This window comes from Nuphar pumila, chromosome 12, assembly GCF_984573655.1.
Source record: "Nuphar pumila chromosome 12, dmNupPumi1.hap1.1, whole genome shotgun sequence".
In the NCBI taxonomy this organism is placed as follows: Eukaryota; Viridiplantae; Streptophyta; class Magnoliopsida; order Nymphaeales; family Nymphaeaceae; genus Nuphar; species Nuphar pumila.
The window spans coordinates 9,010,891-9,033,717 of NC_143260.1; the positions used below are offsets into that span (position 1 = coordinate 9,010,891).

The window sequence follows — 22,827 nt, forward strand, 5'->3', positions numbered from 1 at the left end:
TTGTTCTCTATATAACCCAAAAAGACAACATCTACGGTTTTAGGACTCAGCTTCTTCCTGTTATGCTCTGGGACAAGTACCTTTGCAAGGCACCCCCACACTTTAAGGTATTTCAAGCTAGATTTTCTATTTCTTCAGAATTCAAAAGGGCTACTATTTTTATGCTTATGAGAAACTCTATTCAGAATATGGCAAGCCATATTCAGAGCATCCCCCACATATAGGTAGGTAATCCAGAACTCTCAAGTAGAGCATTTATCATGTCAGTTAGGGTTTTATTCTTTCTTTCTGCAATCCCATTAGATTGAGGAGAATATGAAGCAATGAACTATGCCAACAGATTTATAATATTCATCAAGTTTATTAGAGGTATATTCTCCCCCTCTATCAGACCTCAATCTTTTAAGTTTTCTACCAGTTTGTGTTTCTGCTTCATTCTTAAAAATAAGAAACTTATCAAAAGCTTCAGCTTTTAATTTTAGCAGATACACATAACAGTATTTAGTGCCATCATCTATAAAAGTGATAAAATACTTTTTATGATTTCTGGTTAACACTCTATTAAACTCACAGATATATGTGTGCACCAGATCCAATATTTCATAATCTCTAACAATCGTATGAAAAGTTTCTTACATTGTTTTGCTTACACACAAATTTCACATTTTTTAGTTTTATCAATGAAATGCTCAGGAATCAATTTCAAGTTCATCATGTGTTTCACAGAATTGAAATTCACATAACCTAATCTATTATGCCACAAATCAGATGATTCTATGTTATATGCAACAATAGACAATGAATCAAAAGAAACATCATTTTCTAATTTATCATTGCAAACATGTTCAACACGAAGTTTAAACAAACCATCATCTAAAAACCACTTGCCAATAAAGGTTCCAGAATGTAAAATAACAACTTTATTATATTTAAAGTTAAATTCATAACCCTCTCTAACTAGACATGAATCACTTAGAATGTTCCTTCTAACTACAGGCACATGGTGCATTCTGCGTAAAGATAAAACTCGTCCTGAAGGAAACTTCAGATCCACACGTCTAATCCCTAACACCTTTGCAGCCGTTGAATTGCCCATAGTCACAGATTTGCCTGCAATAGCCTGGTATGAGACAAAGACAGACTTATGAGCACAAACGTGCACATTAACCTCAGTGTCAACCAGCCACTCAGTTGGCTCATAAACGTGATAGATTTGCGGGTTAACAGAAACATACCCAATACTGGTCCCAACGACCTCAGTCGCCATATTGACTTGAGGTGTTCCATCTGTGGTCCCATGAGCTTTGGCCTTCTTGGAAGGAGATTCCTTAGCCCGGTGCCCAACCAACCCACAGTTCGAGCACGGTTTGTTCTTTGCCTTTTTCTGGATTTTGACCTTAGGTTTAAACTGGTTTTTCATTGCAGATTTCAATTTTTGTCCTTTGCCCTTAAAAGATCCGGCCATCATGTTCACTTTAGGTTGTTTAGATGGCATCACGACCTGTTTCTGGCTCCTATGCTCCTCTTCAATGACAATGGCTACCATAAGATCATCCAGGGAGATCTTCCCTCTACGGTGCTTGAGAGACATACCAAAGTCTACCCAAGACTTAGGAAATTTCTCCACGATGGTCATAACTTGAAACTTCTAAGGAAGTTTCATATCAGCCTCAGCCAAACTGTGGAGCAACAACATAAACTCGTGTGCCTGCTCAGTGACCGACTTGCCCTCGACCATCTGATATTTCAGAAACTTGGCAACGAAGTACTTTTCAAGACCTTGGTCTTCGGTATTGTACTTTTTGTCAAGTTGGTCCCATAGGGCTTTAGCAGTGGTAGATGAGGTGCAGTATACATCGAACAATGTATTAGACAGAGCCAACAGAATGCAACCACGACATATACTGTCCTTCTCTTTCTACTCTACAACTGCACTGACCGCAGCAAGATTAGGGTCAGTATCAGAAACAGAAGGGCAGTCAAGTTTCAAAATAGATAACAACCCTATCGTAGTGAACCAGATTTTCATGTGTTGCTGACAACGCTTGAAATTCTGACCGGCAAATTTTTCAGGCATACCAGACATATCCACTTTTGGTACAAAAGCAGAAGAAGTTGACATGCTTAGAATCTTCTCTAAGACTGTTGGATCATTTTTCAGATCACGCAGTTTCACAATCAACAACATGATATAAATCAAGAAATAAATCAACATGAAAATCATGATAAACAGTTGATCGAAACAAGAACAGGGAGCAAACATGTCGGTTTCCACATCATACCAAAATTCAGACAAAAGCAAATCACGAAACAATTGCATAGAACATATTAAAAACAACAGAAACATGTTTAGATTATGTAATAGGCTAAGGCGTACAAAAGTACTCCCCTTAGAGAAGATTTGCCCCCACATACAGTGCAAACAGGGTCCGGCGTCCTTCCACCAAGATACAATAGTCTCAGCGATCTGGATCGGTGCACGCCGGTGGTAGATCGCCCTTCGAAAACAACCTCAGGAACTACAACTACAGACCTTCTTAGTTTTAGCAAAGCAAGAGAGAGAGAGAGAGAGGATAAAGTGTATATCCGTCCCTTTGGAACCTCTCTAACCATGTTTTTATAGACGTGTAAGAGATATGTTCGAAAGGACATGACTCTTGAAGAGTTGCCCATTTCGAATAAACATGACTCCTTGCAAAGAGTTACCAGATTTGAATAGGTGTGACTCTGCAAAGGGTCACCAGTTCTGAACGGGTGTGACTCTGCCAAGGGTCACCAGTTCCAAAAGGCATGACTCTTTTTCTTTATATAATCCAAGAAAAAACAGAAAAATAAGGCAAAAAGATACATTGGTCTTCATTAGATATGACCCTAAAGGGCCAATTACCCGAATCCGAGCTCGGCTCGGCAAGGCGGGCGTGCGTACATGTGTGTATGGTAGTCATCGCAACCCTTTGTTCTTATGAACAAGTGTAAGAGTTTACATGTAGGTTATAAAGCTCACAACAAACTCAAACCTCTTGAATATAGGACTATTCCACATCATCAAGTCCAACCTTTTTTCAAAACAAAAACAACCACCGTTTTCAAATTTGAATTCTCTCACCTCCTTTTCCTGCATCCAACAAAGTTCATTTATCAACAATGAAACAGACAAGGGGTGGCCGTAGGTTCAAGTCCAGTACCAAATTAATCAAGTACATGCAGAGCTTACTTGGGATCTAGAAGCTTGATTAAGGACAAAAACAGCCGGGCAGGTCCAGAAAATGTGTGCCCTGGTCTTACAAAACCTATATATTTCTTTGGAAAAAAATAGAAAAAGTGAGTGACCTGAAAACGCTCAATAACATAGAGCACCAATAACCACCGCGGGGTCACTGGCTTGGCCAGCGGGGTGGTGGTGTAGGTGTTGAGTTGAAGACCTCAGATCAAACCCTGCTGACATATGCCGTAACTTTCAGAGGTAGGCCACGTAAGACAGGATCGTATGTAATGTATATGTTTTAGTTTGGATCACTTGATATCCATATGTTTTAGTTTAGACATTTTCTTATATTGGGTCATATGTAATGTATATTGGATTAAAGTAATTGATGTGTATCTCATTTTTAACAGTTTAGTAGGATTAAGATTTGGTTCCCTAGTTAGGTGCTTGTCCATATTGAACTTAAGTAATATATATATCTATATATATATATGAGAGGGGTAAGAGTCCAATTCAGAATGAAATAATTTCTAATTTTATGGAATTCTAGATAATATTCAGTTTCTCTCGCATTTCCTTTTATTTTATTACATTTTCTTAGATATTTCTAGATAAATTTGTAGTTGGTAGGGTTTTCTTGAAAATCAGATCTAGGATTTACATCAGTAGGGCTGAAAAATAGGATGAACTACTCATGGCTCAACTTATGTTAGTTGGTAAAGAGCTCTTAAAATGGGAGCTTAGCTCAGGTCGGCTGGTATGGGCTGGTTAAAAGGTAATCAATATAGGTCAAAATATTTTTTTTTTACCTTAGATGAGTTAGTGTTGGTTTTAGAGCAATCGGAAACAATGCCTGACAAGCCATTTCTACAGTTCAAATCCTAATACTTGCATCTTTGTAACTTCTTTTTATAAAAAAGCTAACTTGTGCCAGGTTGCCACAAGGATGAGCCACACCTCAACTCAAACTCGGAATCCTCTGTTAGTTTATCACCACATGTCAGTCTGCAAGTCGCACGAAATCAGGTTATTTCCAAAGATTTATTGAACTTTGATGCACCGAAAAAGCAGTGCCAATTAACATTTACTAGTCGGGCCCACCCACCTTACAATCAAACTCGGAAATTATTGGGACATTTTTGGCGCATAAAGAAATAGTCCCTCAACTATAAGAGAGAAAATGTAGTTGGGACATTATTGGGACATTTATTGAACTTTGGTGCACCGAAAAAGAAGTGCCAAGGACTATTTACTCGTGGGGCCCACCCACCATACATATGATAAGACCAGATGCCTTATTGGACCTGGACCCGCTAGCGAATTGCTCTCTCTCTCTCTCTCTCTCTCTCTCTCTCTCTCTCTCTCTCTCTCTAAAGTGTCACCAGACCCTAAACTTTTCATCAAACCCTCGCGCACAAAGAGAGAAAGTGAGAGAGACTTCTACTTTTTTAACAGTTTTGTAAGCATGTGATGTGTAGGAGCAGTGCAAAAGAACCGGGCTCATAAAGATTCATTTGGATCCATTTCAATTTTAGATTTTTGTTTGCTATTTTGGTTCTTCTTGAATTTGGATCATTTGATATCCATATGTTTTAGTTTAGACATTTTGTTATATTGGGTCATATGTAATGTATACTAGATTCAAGTAATTAATGCGTATCGCATATTAACAGTTTAGTAGCATTAAGATTTGGTTCCCTAGTTAGGTGCATGTCCATATTGAACTTAAGTAATATATCATCTATATATATGAGAGGGGCAAGAGTCCAATTCAGAGTTGGATTATGAAATAATTTTTAATTTTATGGAATTCTGGATAATATTCAGTTTCTCTCGCATTTCCTTTTAATTTACAACATTTTCTTAGATATTTCTAGATAAATTAGTAGTTGGTAGGGTTTTCTTGAAAATTAGATCTAGGATTAACATCAGTAGGGCTAAAAAATGGGATGAACTACTCATGGCTCAACTTATGTTAGTTGGTAAAGAGCTCGTTCGAGCTCTTAAAATGGGAGCTTAGCTCAGGTCGGCTGGTATGGGCTGGTTAAAAAGTAATCAATATAGGTCAAATATTTTTTTTTTTACCTTGGAGTTAGTGTTGGTTTTAGAGCAATAGGAAACAATGCCTGACAAGCAATTTCAAAAGATCTACAGTTCAAATCTTACTTGTGCTCGGATTGTTTAGCTATATTTAGTTTGCCAGGTTGCCACAAGGATGATCCACACTTGAACAATTCAAACTCGGAATCCTCTGTTTGTTTATCACCACATGTCAGTCCGCAAGTCGTACGAAATCAGGTTATTTCCAAAGATTTATTGAACTTTGATGCACCGAAAAAGCAGTGCCAAGGACTATTTACTCGTGTGGCCCACCCACCTTACAATCAAACACGGAAATTATTGGGACATTTTTGGCGCAGAAAGAAATAGTCCCTCAACTATTTTTCGGTGCATCAAACGCTAACTATAAGAGAGAAATGTGGAAGAGAAAATGTAATACGTGAAGAGGGTGGGAAAAAGAAAAAGCCGAAGGCTGCTCATTTAAATGTCTTCAATGGTTTGGCTTGGTCTGGGTCAGGGTCAAGTCATATCTCTTTGTGCAAAGTCCTTTATCAATTAGGAAGCTGTAGGCCACATGTTCACGTATGGACCCAAATTAATAAATTGCAAGAGGGTCCTATTGTTTCTGCATCAACCACCAATGAATTGACGCCCTTGCTTCTCCGACCGCAACTATTTAAACACTCACTCACACAAACACACACACACACACACACACACACGCAGGTATATTGCACTGCTGAGTGGTTCAGTCATGGGGAGAGGGAAATTATTCTCTCTTGTAGTTTTCTTTATGCAGTGGACTCTCTTGTTGTCCAAAGACATGGGTCATGCACAACAACTGCGAGCCCAAGCCGAAGCACTTATCAAGTTCAGGGACAGTCTAACAGCTCACCATCCCAACCTGAATTCATGGTCCCTGAACATCAACGCCAGCAAAAGTGACCCATCTGGTTGGTTTGGGATAGATTGCGATGATAATGGAAGAAGCATCGTCGAGATCGATCTTTCAAACACGACTCTTACGGGTACGCTCCATTCCATTAACTTCTCAGCCTTCTCAAGTCTCACAAGCCTCAATCTCAGCAGCAACAATCTTTCGGGATCGATTCCGGAAGGGATTGGCAGTCTCTCCCGTCTCTCTTACCTTGACTTGTCTAACAGCTTTCTTACAGGTTTAATACCTGCCTCTATAGGAAACTTGTCCAATCTTGTAAAATTGTACTTCAATAACAACAATTTGACTGGACCCATCCCTCCACAAATAGGAAACTTGAATCGTCTCACTGATTTAGAGTTAGATGACAACTCTCTAACAGGTCTAATACCTGTCTCTATAGGAAACTTGTCCAATCTTGTAACTTTGTACTTCCATAGAAACAATTTGACTGGACCCATCCCTCCACAAATAGGAAACTTGAATCGTCTCACTGATTTTGGATTATCTTATAACTCTCTTACAGGTCTTATACCTGCCTCTATAGGAAACTTGTCCAATCTTGTAACTTTGTACTTCAATAACAACAATTTGACTGGACCCATCCCTCCACAAATAGGAAACTTGAATCGTCTCACTGATTTAGAGTTAGATGACAACTCTCTAACAGGTCTAATACCTGTCTCTATAGGAAACTTGTCCAATCTTGTAACTTTGTACTTCCATAGAAACAATTTGACTGGACCCATCCCTCCAAAAATAGGAAACTTGAATCGTCTCACTGATTTTGGATTATCTTATAACTCTCTTACAGGTCTTATACCTGCCTCTATAGGAAACTTGTCCAATCTTGTAACTTTGTACTTCCATAGAAACAATTTGACTGGACCCATCCCTCCAAAAATAGGAAACTTGAATCGTCTCACTGATTTTGTATTATCTTATAACTCTCTTACAGGTCTTATACCTGCCTCTATAGGAAACTTGTCCAATCTTGTAACTTTGTACTTCAATAACAACAATTTGACTGGACCCATCCCTCCACAAATAGGAAACTTGAATCGTCTCACTGATTTAGAGTTAGATGACAACTCTCTAACAGGTCTAATACCTGTCTCTATAGGAAACTTGTCCAATCTTGTAACTTTGTACTTCCATAGAAACAATTTGACTGGACCCATCCCTCCAAAAATAGGAAACTTGAATCGTCTCACTGATTTTGGATTATCTTATAACTCTCTTACAGGTCTTATACCTGCCTCTATAGGAAACTTGTCCAATCTTGTAACTTTGTACTTCAATAACAACAATTTGACTGGACCCATCCCTCCACAAATAGGAAACTTGAATCGTCTCACTGATTTAGAGTTAGATGACAACTCTCTAACAGGTCTAATACCTGTCTCTATAGGAAACTTGTCCAATCTTGTAACTTTGTACTTCCATAGAAACAATTTGACTGGACCCATCCCTCCAAAAATAGGAAACTTGAATCGTCTCACTGATTTTGGATTATCTTATAACTCTCTTACAGGTCTTATACCTGCCTCTATAGGAAACTTGTCCAATCTTGTAACTTTGTACTTCCATAGAAACAATTTGACTGGACCCATCCCTCCACAAATAGGAAACTTAAAGCGTCTCACTGAATTAGAGTTATCTGACAACTCTCTTACAGGTCTAATACCTGCCTCTATAGGAAACTTGTCCAATCTTGTAAAATTGTACTTTTATAACAACAATTTGACTGGACCCATCCCTCCAGAAATAGGAAACTTAAAGCGTCTCACTGATTTAGAGTTAGGTTACAACTCTCTTACAGGTCTAATACCTGCCTCTATAGGAAACTTGTCCAATCTTGTAACTTTGAACTTCGATACCAACAATTTAACTGGACCCGTCCCTTCAGAAATAGGAAGCCTTTTGTACCTTCAAGATGTTCAATTAAGTATTAATCATCTATCAGGATCCATACCATCAGAAATCTGCAATGGTGGGCGGCTATCTACATTTGCTGCTTTGGGCAACAAATTTTCTGGGCTTGGATCGGGAGGCTTAACCAATTGCAAAAGCTTGTTGAGGCTGAGATTGAATGGGAACCAAATCGGGTTTAATATAACAGATGCTTTTGGGGCGCTTCCAATCCTAGAATATGTTGATTTATATGACAACCAATTCTTTGGTGAGCTGTCAGCAGATTGGGGAGGATGTCACAATCTCACACACTTGGATATCTCTAGCAATCATTTAACCGGTGTCATTCCATCATCAATTGTGCATATGGCTCAGCTACAGGAGCTAAAACTTTCTTCCAATTTTTTGAATGGTGAAATTCCTACACAAATAGGTGCATTGAAATCGCTATTCAAGCTGAACTTGAGCAACAACCGACTTTCTGGGACAATTCCGCCTGAGATAGGAAGGTTAGTCATGCTACAATCGCTTGATTTGTCAATGAATAATCTTAGTGGAGACATACCAGAACAACTCGGAAGTTGTGCCAGCTTAATTAGTGTGAATCTGAGTCACAATGAGTTGAGTGGAACAATTCCATTTCAAATCGGGAATCTAGCACAACTACAAAGTTCATTAGACCTTAGTGGAAATGCACTTAGTGGACAAATACCCACACAGTTGGGGAAACTAAGAAACCTGATGAACTTTAACCTCTCTCATAATAGGCTCTCAGGTGTAATTCCCTCATCTTTTGAAGGAATGATCAGTTTGACATCAATTGATCTGTCATATAATGACCTCCAAGGTCCTCTACCAAACAACAAAGCATTCTTGATGGCTCCACCAGAGGCATTTGAAGGAAATTATGGTCTATGTGGAGAAGCCAAACAAGGCTTACACCCTTGCAAGCCTTCCATAGACATGAACGATCAAAAGAAAACAAGATTTCTTAAAGTGCTCAAGATAGTTCTTGTTTGTGTTGCAAGTGCACTTATGCTTGTTGGTATTGTGATTTATGCCAAATGTTGTACCGCCCATGTTAAGAAAGAAGGAAGCTACCCAAGAGAGAATAATGGTGGGGACTTGTTTTCAATATGGAATTATGATGGCAGACTTGTTTACGAGGATGTCATAAACGCCACAGAGAATTTCGAGGACAAGTATATCATTGGAAGAGGAGGGTCTGGGACAGTTTACAGGGCAAACCTTGAAACAGGTCAAACTTTGGCTGTTAAGAAAGTTGATCAATCTGAAGGAGATGATATGATTAATCATGAAAGTTTCATAAATGAGATCAGAACATTGTTGGAAATTCGTCATCGGAATATAGTAAAGTTATATGGATTCTGTTGCCATGTCAGAAACATGTTTTTGGTGTATGAGTACATTGAAAGAGGAAGCTTAACAAGCATTTTAGGTTGTGATGAATGGGCTGTCGAATTAGACTGGGCAAAGAGGGTGAATATTATAAAAAGTGTGGCCCATGCCCTATCCTACATGCACCATGATCACTTGGAACCAGTCGTCCATCGTGACATCTCCAGCAGCAACATTCTGATCCACTCAGATTTTGAACCTTGCATCTCTGATTTTGGAATTGCAAGGCTGCTGAAGACTGACACGTCTCACAGGACCAGGCCTGCGGGAACCTTTGGCTACATTGCACCAGGTATATATGTTAATTTTATTTATTTATTTATTTATTTACTTTAGCAATGCTGATTAAAAAACACCTCTTATCATCGATTACACACATGTTGGAATCAGTTGGTGTACACCTAGGAGGTCCCTTGCCCACTCAGGTGTACACCTAGCTTTGTCCTTGCAGCAAGGGGGCACCCCTCAAGGATTTCAAACGCATGATATGGTACATGTAGTGTTATTTGAAACTTTAAAACTTTAGACTAAGAGCGACCAAGGGTCATTTTATGAAGGGTTATGTCAGAAACACACACCATTTAGATTCCCATGGTTAGAGAGCACAACAAGACATGTGGATGCGCCAATGACACACCATGACCAGTATAGACAATACCACATTCTTTTTTAATTATTCTTAATTGGTTTCAATAATATTTTATTAACAATTATCAAAAAATATTATTTACTTAATTTAGTAATTAAAAACTGCTGTCTTCTGGTGTCCTATTTTTCAGAAAAAATATAAATTCTTTTCTTTGAAAGAAAAATATGAGACTTATATTGATTAAAAAAAATTAACGCATACAAAGAAAGAGTGGTGAGGAATCAGATGCTAAATCTGAACAGAACATTTATAAAGGATTGCACATTTAAAAGAAAACATCTAAGGATTTTGAAAAAAACGTCAATTTCCATCGAAGGCCACTTTAAACTCAAATGTGTTTTCAGCTCCCATTCAATACGATTTCTAACTTGCATGACTGAATGAAAATCTTCCTTGAAGACCCTGCCATTCCTTTTAATCCAAATGCATTGCCACTCACCATCCAGTAAAAAGCTTCATAATTATCTTAAACCACAGGTCTTTCCAAAAAGATGTATGCTCCCCATTTCCTATTTTAAGCTGGATTACATGTAGGAATTCATCAAATAATTTTGTCCAACTGTTCCAAGATTCCGGAACTATTACTCCTTTTGTTGTTGGACCCTACAACGAACATGGTGTATAGGAAACATGGAGGGTGCTCAAGTGCAGTGGCACATCACAAATGTGCAAGGTCATTGCACCTGATCCATGGACCCCTCCTCTATTTATGGAAGGGGCAGCCACTACATGGTTACCCTTGGTAGGGCAGACCACTTAACACTGGATATGCGCATATAGACTAAGATAGGGAGCAGATCCAGTGATCGAGCTCGAGTACTTTGTAAAGAAAATCACTATGCATATAGCGTTTTTTTGCTTTTTGTGTTTTTACACAGAAAATTGCTAACGTGGGTAGCAACTTTCTGTGTTTGCATTTTACACAGAAAATTGCTACTCGCGGTAGTGCTTTTCTGTATTTTGTGTGTCAGGGCCTGATCAACAAACCTCGCCTCGACTAAACATGGTTCTATCCATTTAGCTTTTGCATGTAGCAACAACACTAGGGTTTTAAACCCGTGTTAACATACTCATAGCCTGTGTACTTACTTTTACCACTTCACCAAACATCTGCCCTCATCAAAATGCAATTGAAACATGAGTAAGCAGAGAAGAATGTATTGATTCATCACTCAATGATGATGTTTGATTTCGCAGAGATCGCATATACCATGCGTGTAACGGAGAAATGTGATGTCTACAGCTTTGGGGTGGTGGCACTTGAGGTCTTAATGGGACGGCATCCAGGAGAACTTATATCATCCATATTAGATCAACAAGAATTAAGGCTTGGAGATGTTCTGGATCGACGCATTTTGCCCCCAGTAGGTCAAGTTGCAGAGAAAGTGACCCATGCAGCAACACTCGCGCTCATGTGCATACAAGTGAATCCAAAGACTCGGCCCACTATGCGTGATGTTTCACAGCAACTTTCAGCGACAAGTCCATCACTACCGTCTGCTTCAGAGCCTTCATTTTCAATAAACTTGTGAACCAACCATCCCAGTTCATGCCCAAGTAGTTCCATCGTACTGCACTTTGAGACACACTACTGCACATACTGTTGGGGGTAGTCTGTTTGTAGCTGGTGTTGGACATTGATCTTGCACTATCCATATGGATCTATCATAGATCTTTCTTTTGGAGTACTTCACATTTTTCATATACTATTATAGCCGGCAGTTCATATATCAATCAATATATGGGATAGATCTTTATGGTGTCATCAATGCATGTCAAAAGAAAGCTGAATGTGCTGCTCAAATTTGGCAATCAATGATTTTGGATGTCCTATTTCTTGGATAATTACTGAAAGAACATTTTTTCTTCTCATCTCTTGAAACACACCAGCTCTACAAAGGTGTGTTTAGCTCGTCAAATGGGATGACCAAGATTAAAGTCTAAGAAAAAAAACCCTTAATTTGCATAGTCCTATATAGGTCATGTGCAATTGGGGTCTGACCCAATTCTATCAATTTGTTGGTTCATTTGAACTGCAACCTATTTTCCTACTTCATATTAGTCAAAGCCATGATCAATAGGACATCATTGAAATTAATCATCGTGTGCATCCCACCAACAATGATTAAGCAGAAATCTTATGTTTCCTCCTATCAAGTTATTGCCAGAGAGTTTAAAGATGCAACATAAAACTTTAGGAGAAAGAAGCAAACATGTTAATCGTCAATTTCCCCAAACTTAATGCCTCATGAGCAAAAGGGTTTTATAGATTTAACACAATTTAGGCTTTTTTTCTTCTTTGCATTTTTTTGATAATCAGCGAAAACCATCTTACTCATTCAGAAGCTCATTGGTGTAGAAACCCCAGGTTGGGTTTAACAGCAAGCCATGCTTCCAAGCTTGTGTAAGCCCCCCTCTGACGATTTAGTCGAAGGGGATAACCTCATAAAAAAAAATAAAAAGGGGAAAAGTGGTTCCCCCATTTGGGAAACCGCCTTCCCCATAAAATACTGGGGGATGAGGATAAACCTCACCCCCCACGATCATCACTGTGCGCCTCTCCTCCTCAGTCGAGCAAGAGGGAGAGAGCGGCAGAGGGAGGATGAAGAAAAAAAATTGCAGGGGACTTACTGGATTTCGACACCGACGACGAGGTAAGACCCTCTTTTTTCTTCTTCTTCTTCGTTTTCTCCTTTCTTTTCCAGTGGGTTCAGGGCCGGCAGCCATGGCTGCCGGCGAGCTGCAGAAAAACGAAAAAAAAAAAAACAAGAGACTGAGAGAGAGAGAGGGTCGGGCCCTCTGCCGCAAAGAGAAAGTGAGAGGGTCGGCTCAGACGCCGGACCCTCTGCCGCAGAGAGCAGGGGAGAGTGTCGGCTCAGACGCCGACCCCCTCTGCATAAAAGACATAAGGGGCTCGCTTTTATTTAAGTCAAGCCTGGGTCGGCCGTGGTGAGACCCAGACCGGACAGGGTCGGCCTGGGTCGCACCCAGACCTTACCAGAGAGTTTACAAAAAAGAAAATGTGTGCCCTAGAAGCTTACTTGGGCTCACAAGGGTTGGCCGTAGGTTCCAAGTCCAGTACCAAATTCATCAAGTACATGCAGAGCTTACTTAGGCTCTAGAAGCTTGATTAAGGACCAAAACAGTCGGGCAGGTCAAGAAAATGTGTGCCCTGAAAAAGCTCAACAACATAGAGCACCAATAACTGAAAAGGTGTAGGTGTTGAGTTGAAGACCCCGGATCATCACGGTGCGCCTCTCCCCCTCAGTCAAGCAAGAGGAACAGAGCAGCAGAGGGAGGACGAAGAAAAAAAAATTGCAGGGGACTTAATGGATTTCGACGCCGGCGATGAGGTAAGACCCTCTTTCTTCTTCTTCTTTGTTTTGTCCATTCTTTTTTGATGGGTTGAGGGTCAGCAACCATGGCTTCCGGCGAGCTGCATAAAAATGAAAAAGAAAACAAGACTGAGAGAGAGTAAGAGAGAGAGAGAGGGAGAGGGTCGGCCCCTCCGCCGCAAAGGGAAAGTGAGAGAGCTGGCTCAGACGCCGGCCCCTCTCCCGCAGATAGTAGGGGAGAGGGTCGGCTCAAACGCCAGCCCCCTCTGCATCATAAAAGACAGAAGGGGCTCGCTTTTAATTAAGTCAAGCCTAGTGCACCCAGACCGGACCATAGAGTTTACAAAAAAAAGAAAAAAAAAAGGTCGGTTCAGCCCAGACTGAATCGGGTCTGCCTGGGTCACACCCACCCAGACCAAGCCAGGCGAGTGAGAAAAAAAAGGTCGCTAATCCACTGGTTTGTTGTAGTGTCTCTCATTTCCTTTTAATTTCTTACATTTTCTTAGACATTTCTAGATAAATTTGTAGTTAGTAGGGTTTTCTTGTAAATCAGATCTAGGATTCATATCAGCAGGGCTGAAAAATGAGGTGAACTACTCATGGCTCAACTTATGTTAGTTGGTAAAGAGCTTGTTGGAGCTCTTAAAATGGGTTGGGCAAACCAAACATGAAGAATGAGAGGTTAGATCAGGTCGGCTGGTTAAAAGGTAATCAAGCTTAGAGTTGGTGTTGGTTTTCGAGCAATAGGGAACAATGCCTGTCAAGCCATTTCAAAAGATCTACGGTTCAAATCCTACTACTTGCATCTTTGTAATTTCTTTTTATAAACAAGCTAGCTTGTGCTAGGATTGTTTAGCTATATTTAGTTTGCAACAAGGATGAGCCACACTTGAACAACTCAAACTCGGAATCCTCTGTTTGTTAACCAGCCATAAGTGGCCTATGCTCATGTTGGTTATATCTTCAATTGCTAAAGTCATCAAACAAACAACCTGAGTGAGTAGTAGTAATTCGTTGTCCAACAATCAACAACACATGTCAGTCCCCAAGTGGTACGAAATCAGGTTATTTCCAAAGATTTATTGAACTTTGATGCACCGAAAAAGCTGTCCCAAGGACTATTTACTCGTGGGGCCCACCCACCTTACAATCAAACACGGAAATTATTGGGACATTTTTGGTGCAGAAAGAAATAATCCCTCAACTATTTTTCTGTCGCTAACTATAAGAGAGAGGTGTGGAAGAGAAAATGTCATGCGTTAAGAGGGTGGGAAAAAGAAAAAGCCGAAGGCTGCTCATCTAAACGTCTTCAATGGTTTGGCTTAGTCTGGGTCAGGGTCAAGTCATGTCTCCATTGTTTCTTTGTGAAAAGTCTTTTCCACAGGTTCATGGGTCTGCAGGGTCAAGTCATGGCTCCATTGTTTCTTTGTGCAAAGTCTTTTATCAATTAGAAAGTTGTAGGCAAATTAATCAAGTGCAAGAGGGTCCTATTGGATCTGCATCAATCACCAATGAAAGTGCAAAAGGGTCCTATTGGATCTGCACCAATCACCGATGAAGTGACGCCCTTGCTTTCCCCACCCCAACTTCTTAAACTCTCACTCACACACGCACGTGAACAACAGTTGGGTTCCTCCAGGGGAATGAATTGTAAATCTGATACATTCAGGTTGGGGTCTGCTTAACCCCAGCTTGCCTTTCAAAAAAAAAAAAATTTATGCAACTCTGTACAAACTCAGAAACTTAAGCATTTGGAGACAATCAGATCACTTGAACAATCCTTCAAGAGACATAGGATAACTAAAGGAAACTCTCATCAAGGTAATGGGACAAATTTGGCTTGTTTGTTGATCCAAATGCAAGCCTTTATCAGAGCAACATTTTTTCTATGAAGTGCAGCTCCACGAGATACTGGTGGACAAAGTAACTGACATGAAAAATCTTCACCATCTGATGGGGAGGTTCTATCGGGACCAAATTAAACAGGGGTGGGCAATTTCTGGCCTTGAAGAAATTTTCAAAAGTTGATAAATCTTGAGAATATCGAGAGAGCTTAAAAAATTAAAAAATATAAATAACAACAAAAAAAGCTAAGTAAATAATAAGTTTTGCATTATTTTTCTTTTAAAAATATAAATAAACATGTTTTAAAGGTTTTAAAATATAAAAAAACAAAAAATAGAAAATGCAAACATAAAAAAAAGTTCTTTTCTAAAAATATCGTGATAATATCTTGATGTTTTAAAAATATCACGAGATATTACCGTAAAATATCGGTATTCCTCTCGATATTTTCAAAATATCGGTGATATCAGTGAGAGTGGTTTCAATGTCATCTAACTGGGCCAGTCCCAATTTTATTTCAGCCTTAAATACTTATGGTGTACACATGGTTCTCATGATCAAAGCACACACATTGTGAGTCTTGAGACCTTGGCTGGATGCCTTTTGAAGTCTCTCTAGTTTGGTATGGCTTGGGTCAAAGTCAAGTCAAAGTCAAGTGTCAACACTCTTTTCTTTTCTTCTACAAAGTACATTTATCAACAATGAAACAGACGCTCACAAGGGGTAGCCGTTAGGGATGGCAGTGGACCCGGGGAAAGTGGGGCCCCGCCTCGCCCCGTTTGGACCAGGGATGAAGGGTATGAAATGGGGATGAAGGCGGGGACGAAGGTTAAAATCCATCCCCGTTCGGGGATGGAGGCGGGGATGGAGGTACCCTTTTCCCGCACTGCCCCGCCCCGCCTAATCCCCGTTTGAAACGGGGATGGAGGACATGAAAATGAAACGGGGATGAAGGCAGGGGTGGAGGTTAAAATCCATCCCCGCCGGGGATGGAGGCAGGGATGGAGGTTCTAATCTTGAGGCGGGGCGGGGGTGGAGACCTTGTCCCCCGCCCCGCCCAGCCCCACTGCCATCCCTAGTAGCCGTAGGTTCAAGTCCAGTACCAAATTCATCGAGTACATTCACCAATAACCACAGCGGGGTTCACTTGCGTGGCCAGCGGGGTGGTGAATTGAAGACCACAGATCAAACCCTACTGGCACACGCGGTATCTTTCAGAGGTGGGCCACGTAAGACAGAATGGTCGTGGGGGGCCGCCCGGGGTTTTCCCTCTCTTCGGCAAAGGCTTTTTGTCATAAAAGAAAACATAGAGCACCAATAAGATTCTCATCAATGTTTGTGATATTTTAAATATTTTTGCTTTTCTAAAGAAGATCTCTTAAAAACTGAACATGAAAGTATACACACGGGCTCCGCGTGGTTGTTGGGATCCGTCACTGCACTTCTTCTTGTGGTGGGACGTTGCATGTTCAAACTCCAGTGGTATTTTGAATAATAACTTGTGGGGGTGTGCTTAACCCCAGCTTGCCTTGAAAAAAAAAGAAAAGAAAAGAAAGTATAAACATCGTAAATGACATACAAATACAAACAATATAGAAATGACTGGAATGGACATTGTAAAACTCACGGCCAAATTATGGTATTTTGAATGTATTCGACATTTTCAAGATATGATGTCTCAATCATACATATGACACGACCAGATGCCTTATTGGACCTGGACCCGCTAGCGAATTGATCTCTCTCTCTCTCTCTCTCTCTCTCTCTCTCTCTCTCTCTCTCTCTCTCTGTAAAGTGTCACGAGACCCTAAACTTTTCATCAAACCCTCACTTGTGCACAAAGAGAGAAAGGAAGAGAGACTTCTACTTTTTTTAAAAGTTTTGTAATTAGGTGATATGTAGAAGCAGTGAAAAAGAATCGGGCTCGTAAAGATTCATTTGGATCCATTTCAATTTTACATTTTTGTTTGCTATTTTGGTTTTTCTTGAATTTGGATCATTTGGGATCCATATGTTTTAGTTTAGACATTTTCTTATATTGGGTCATTTGTAATGTATATTGGATTCAAGTAATTGATGTGTATCTCATTTTAATTGTTAGTAGGATTAAGAATCGGTTCCCTAGTTAGGTGCTTGTCCATATTGAACTTAAGTAATATATCATATATATATATATATAAGAGAGGAATAAGAGTCCAATTCACAGTTGGATTATGAAATAATTTCTAATTTTATGGAATTCTAGATAATATTCAGTTTCTCTCGCATTTCCTTTTAACTTACTACATTTTCTTAGATATTTCTAGATAAATTTGTAGTTGGTAGGGTTTTCTTGAAAATCAGATCTAGGATTTACATGAGTAGGGCAGGAAAATGAGATGAACTACTCATGGCACAACTTATGTTAGTTGGTAAAGAGCTTGTTCGAGCTCTTAAAACATGAAGAATGAGAGCTTAGATCAGGTCGGCTGGTATGGGCTGGTTAAAAGGAAATCAATATAGGTCAAATATTATTTTTTACCTTAGAGTTGGTGTTGGTTTTCGAGCAACAGGGAACAATGCCTGACAAACCATTTTAAAAGATCTACAGTTTAAATCTTACTACTTGAATCTTTGTAATTTCTTTTTATAAACTAAATATTGTTTAGCTATATTTAGTTTGCCACAAGGATGAGCCACACTTGAACTCAAACTCGGAATCCTCTGTTAGTTTATCACCACATGTCTGTCTGCAAGTCGTACGAAATCAGGTTATTGATGCACCCACCTTACAATCAAACACGGAAATTATTGGAACATTTTTGGCGCAGAAACAAATAGTCCCTCAACTATTTTTCGGTGCATCAAACGCTAACTATATGAGAGAGGTGTGGAAGAGAAAACGTAACACGATAAGAGGGTGGGAAAAAGAAAAAGCCGAAGGCTTCTCATTTAAACGTCTTCAATGGTTTGGCTCTTTTGTTTCTTTGTGCAAAGTCTTTTAAACGTCTTCAATGGTATGGATCCAAATTAATGAAGTGCAAGAGGGTTCTATTGGATCTCTGCACCACCCACCAATGAATTGACGTCATTGCTTCACCGACCCCAACTATTTAAACACTCACTCACTCACTTACATTACACACACAGGTATCTAGCACAGCTGAGTGGCTCAGTCATGGGGAGAGGGAAATTAATATCTCTTTTAGTTTTCTTTATGCAGTGGACTGTCTTGCTGTCCAAAGACGTGGGTCATGCACAACAATTGCGAGCCCAAGGAGAAGCACTTATCAAGTTCAGGGAAAGTCTCACGGCTCCCCATCCCAACCTGAATTCATGGTCCTTGCACATCAACTCCAGCAATATTGACCCATGTGGTTGGTTTGGGATAGTCTGCGATCATAATCGAAGGAGCATCGTCGAGATCGATCTTCCAAACACGACTCTTACGGGTACGCTTCATTCCATTAACTTCCCAGCCTTCTTGAGTCTCACAAGCCTCGATCTCAGCAGCAACAACCTTTCCGGGTCGATACCAGAAGGGATTGGTAGCCTCTCCAGTCTCTCTTACCTCGACTTGTCTAACAATTTTCTTACAGGTTTAATACCTGCCACTATAGGAAACTTGTCCAATCTTCTAACTTTGTACTTCTATAACAACAATTTGATTGGACCCATCCCTCCAGAAATAGGAAAGTTGAATCGTCTCACTAATTTAGAGTTATCTGACAACTCTCTTACAGGTTTAATACCTGCTTCATTAGGAAACTTGTCCAATCTTGTAACTTTGTACTTCAATAACAACAATTTAACTGGACCCATCCCTTCATACATAGGAAACTTGAATAGTCTCACTGGTATAGGGTTATATTACAACTCTCTTACAGGTATAATACCTGCCTCTATAGGAAACTTGTCCAATCTTGAAATTTTGTACTTCTATAACAACAATTTGACTGGACCTATCCCTCCAAAAATAGGAAACTTGAATAGTCTCACTGATTTAAGCTTATCTTACAACTCTCTTACAGGTTTAATACCTGCCACTATAGGAAACTTGTCCAATCTTGTCAAATTGTACTTCTATAACAATAATTTGATTGGACCTATCCCTCAAGAAATAGGAAACTTGAATAGTCTCACTGATTTAGAGTTATCTTACAACTCTCTTACTGGTTTAATTCCTGCTTCTATAGGAAACTTGTCCAATCTTGTAACTTTGTACTTCAATAACAACAATTTAACTGAACCCATACCTTCAGAAATAGGAAACTTGAATCGTCTCACTGGTATAGTGTTATATTCCAACTCTCTTACAGGTCTAATACCTACCTCTATAGGAAACTTGTCCAATCTTGCAATTTTGTACTTCCATAAAAACAATTTGACTGGACCCATCCCTCAAGAAATAGGAAACTTGAATTCTCTCACTGATTTAGACTTATCTGACAACTCGCTTACTGGTTTAATACCTGCCTCTGTAGGAAACTTGTCCAATCTTGTAAAATTGAAATTCTATAGCAACAATTTGACTGGACCCATCCCTCCAGAAATAGGAAACTTGAATCGTCTCACTGGTTTAGACTTATCCAACAACTCTCTTATAGGTCTAATACCAGCCTCTATAGAAAACTTGTCCAATCTTGTAAAATTGTACTTCTCTAACAACAATTTGACTGGACCCATTCCTCCAGAAATAGGAAACCTTTTGTACCTTCAAAATTTTGATTTAAGTAATAATCATCTATCAGGATCCATACCATCAGAAATATGCAATGGTGGGCAGCTATCTAAATTTGGTGCTTTGGGCAACAAGTTTTCTGGGCTTGGACCGGGAGGCTTAACAAATTGCAAAAACTTATCGAGGCTGAGATTAAATGGGAACCAAATCAGTTTTAATATAACAGAAGCTTTTGGGGCGCTTCCAAGCCTAGCATATGTTGATTTGAATGACAACCAATTCTATGGTGAGCTGTCAGTAGATTGGGAAGGATGTCACAATCTCACACACTTGGATATCTCTAGCAATCACTTAACTGGTGTCATTCCATCATCAATTATGCATATGGCTCAGCTACAGGAGTTAAAACTTTCTTCCAATTTTTTGAATGGTGAAATTCCTACAGAAATAGGTGCATTGAAATCACTATCCACGTTGAACTTGGGCAACAACCGACTTTCTGGGAGAATTCCACCTGAGATAGGAAGGTTAGTCATGCTACAATGGCTTGATTTGTCAATGAATAATCTTAGTGGAGACATAGCAGAACAACTCGGAAGTTGTGCCAGCTTAATTGGTGTGAATCTGAGTCACAATGAGTTGAGTGGAACAATTCCATTTCAAATCGGGAATCTAGCATATCTACAAAGTTCATTGGACCTTAGTGGAAATGCACTTAGTGGACAAATACCCACACAGTTGGGGAAACTAAGTAACCTGATGAACTTCAACCTCTCTCATAATAGGCTCTCAGGTGTAATTCCCTCATCTTTTGAAGGAATGATCAGTTTGACATCAATTGATCTCTCATATAATGACCTCCAAGGTCCTCTACCAAACAACAAAGCATTCTTGATGGCTCCACCAGAGGCATTTGAAGGAAATTATGGTCTATGTGGAGAAGCCAAACAAGGCTTACCTCCTTGCAAGTCTTCCATGGACATGAATGATCAAAAGAAAGCAAGATTTCTTAAAGTGCTCAAGATAGTTCTTGTTTGTGTTGCAAGTGCACTTGTGCTTGTTGGTATTGGGATTTATGCCAAATGTTGTAGAGCCCATGTTAAGAAAGAAGGATGCCACCCAACAGAGAATAATGGTGGGGACTTGTTTTCAATATGGAATTATGATGGAAGACTTGTTTATGATGATATCATAAAGGCCACAGAGAATTTCGAGGACAAGTATATCATTGGAAGAGGAGGGTCTGGGACAGTTTACAGGGCAAACCTTGAAACAGGTCAAACTTTGGCTATTAAGAAAGTTGATCAATCTGAAGGAGATGCTATGATTAATCATGAAAGTTTCATAAATGAGATCAGAACATTATTGGAAATTCGTCATCGGAATATAGTAAAGTTATATGGATTTTGTTGCCATGTTAGAAACATGTTTTTGGTGTATGAGTACATTGAAAGAGGAAGCTTAAAAAGCATTTTAGGTTGTGATGAATGGGCTGTCGAATTAGACTGGGCAAAGAGGGTGAATATTGTAAAAAGTGTCGCCCATGCCCTAGCCTACATGCACCATGATCACTTGGAACCAATCGTCCACCGTGACATCTCCAGCAGCAACATTCTGCTCCACTCAGATTTTGAACCTTGCATCTCTGATTTTGGAATTGCAAGGCTGCTGAAGGCTGACACGTCTCACAGGACCAGGCCTGCGGGAACCTTTGGCTACATTGCACCAGGTATATGCTTTAATTTTATTTATTTATTTACTTTAGCAATGTTGATTAAAAAAACCCTCTTATCATCTATTACACATATGCTGGACTCAGTTGGTTTATACCTAGGGGGTCCCTTGCCCACTCAGGTGCACACCTGGCTTTGTCCTTGCAGCAAGAGGCACCCCTCATCGATTTCAAACTCATGATCTGGTACATGTAGTGTTATTTGAAACTTTAAAACTTTAGACTAAGAGCGATGAAGGGTCATTTTATGAAGGGTTATGTCAGAAACGAGTGCCATTTAGATTCCCATGATTAAAGAGCACAACAAGACATGTGGATGCGCCAATGACAGACCATGACCAGTATAGACAATTCCACAATCTTTTTTAATTATCCTTAATTGGTTTCAATAATATTTCAATAACATCGGCCTCATCAAAATGCAATTGAAACATGAGTAAGCAGAGAAGAACGTATTGATTCATCACTCAATGATGATGTTTGCTTTCGCAGAGATCGCATATACCATGCGTGTAACGGAGAAATGTGATGTCTACAGCTTTGGGGTGGTGGCACTTGAGGTCTTAATGGGACGGCATCCAGGAGAACTTATATCATCCATATTAGATCAACAAGAATTAAGGCTTGGAGATGTTCTGGATCAGCGCATTTTGCCCCCAGTAGGTCAAGTGGCAGAGAAAGTGACCCATGCAGCAACACTCGCGCTCATGTGCATACAAGTGAATCCAAAGACTCGGCCCACTATGCGTGATGTTTCACAGCAACTTTCAGCGACGAGTCTGTCACTACCGTCTGCTTCAGAGCCTTCATTTTCAATAAACTTGTGAATCAACCATCCCAGTTCATGCCCAAGTAGTTCCATCCTATTGCACTTTGACACACACTACTGCACATACTGTTGGGGTAGCCTGTTTGTAGCTGGTTTTGGACATTGATCTTGCACTGTCCATATGGATCTGTCGTAGATCTTTCTTTTGGAGTACTTCACATTTTTCATATACTATTATAGCAGTCAGTTCATATATCAATCAATATATGGGATAGATCTTTATGGTGTCATCAATGCATGT

At 39.8% G+C, this 22,827-nt stretch overlaps 2 protein-coding genes across 3 annotated transcripts in view; both read left to right on the forward strand.

Annotated features, from left to right (window-relative positions):
- LOC149819911 (LRR receptor-like serine/threonine-protein kinase ERECTA) overlaps positions 1 to 11,950 on the forward strand; it is a 61,052-nt gene extending 49,102 nt beyond the window's left edge. For both annotated transcript variants that reach the window (XM_089982308.1, XM_089982309.1), the window contains 2 exons: positions 6,586 to 9,828; positions 11,383 to 11,950. In XM_089982308.1, coding sequence (XP_089838434.1) covers positions 6,586 to 9,828; positions 11,383 to 11,717 — 3,578 coding nt within the window. In that variant the 3' untranslated portion in view covers positions 11,718 to 11,950. The remainder of the gene's footprint in view (positions 1 to 6,585; positions 9,829 to 11,382) is intronic.
- Positions 11,951 to 18,522: 6,572 nt separating this feature from the next.
- Positions 18,523 to 22,816, forward strand: LOC149819913 (uncharacterized). Its single transcript, XM_089983525.1, has 2 exons — positions 18,523 to 21,754; positions 22,250 to 22,816. The coding sequence occupies exons 1-2, from the start codon at positions 18,523 to 18,525 to the stop codon at positions 22,582 to 22,584; spliced, it is 3,567 nt and encodes a 1,188-aa protein (XP_089839651.1). The 3' UTR covers positions 22,585 to 22,816.
- The last annotated feature ends 11 nt before the right edge of the window (positions 22,817 to 22,827 follow it).

Excerpts from the sequence above, each read along its gene's own strand:
- LOC149819913 (XM_089983525.1), top strand. The coding sequence starts at position 18,523 with ATGGGGAGAGGGAAATTAATATCTCTTTTAGTTTTCTTTATGCAGTGG. Across the intron at positions 21,755-22,249 it reads CTTTGGCTACATTGCACCAG|AGATCGCATATACCATGCGT; the intron begins GTATATGCTTTA and ends TTGCTTTCGCAG.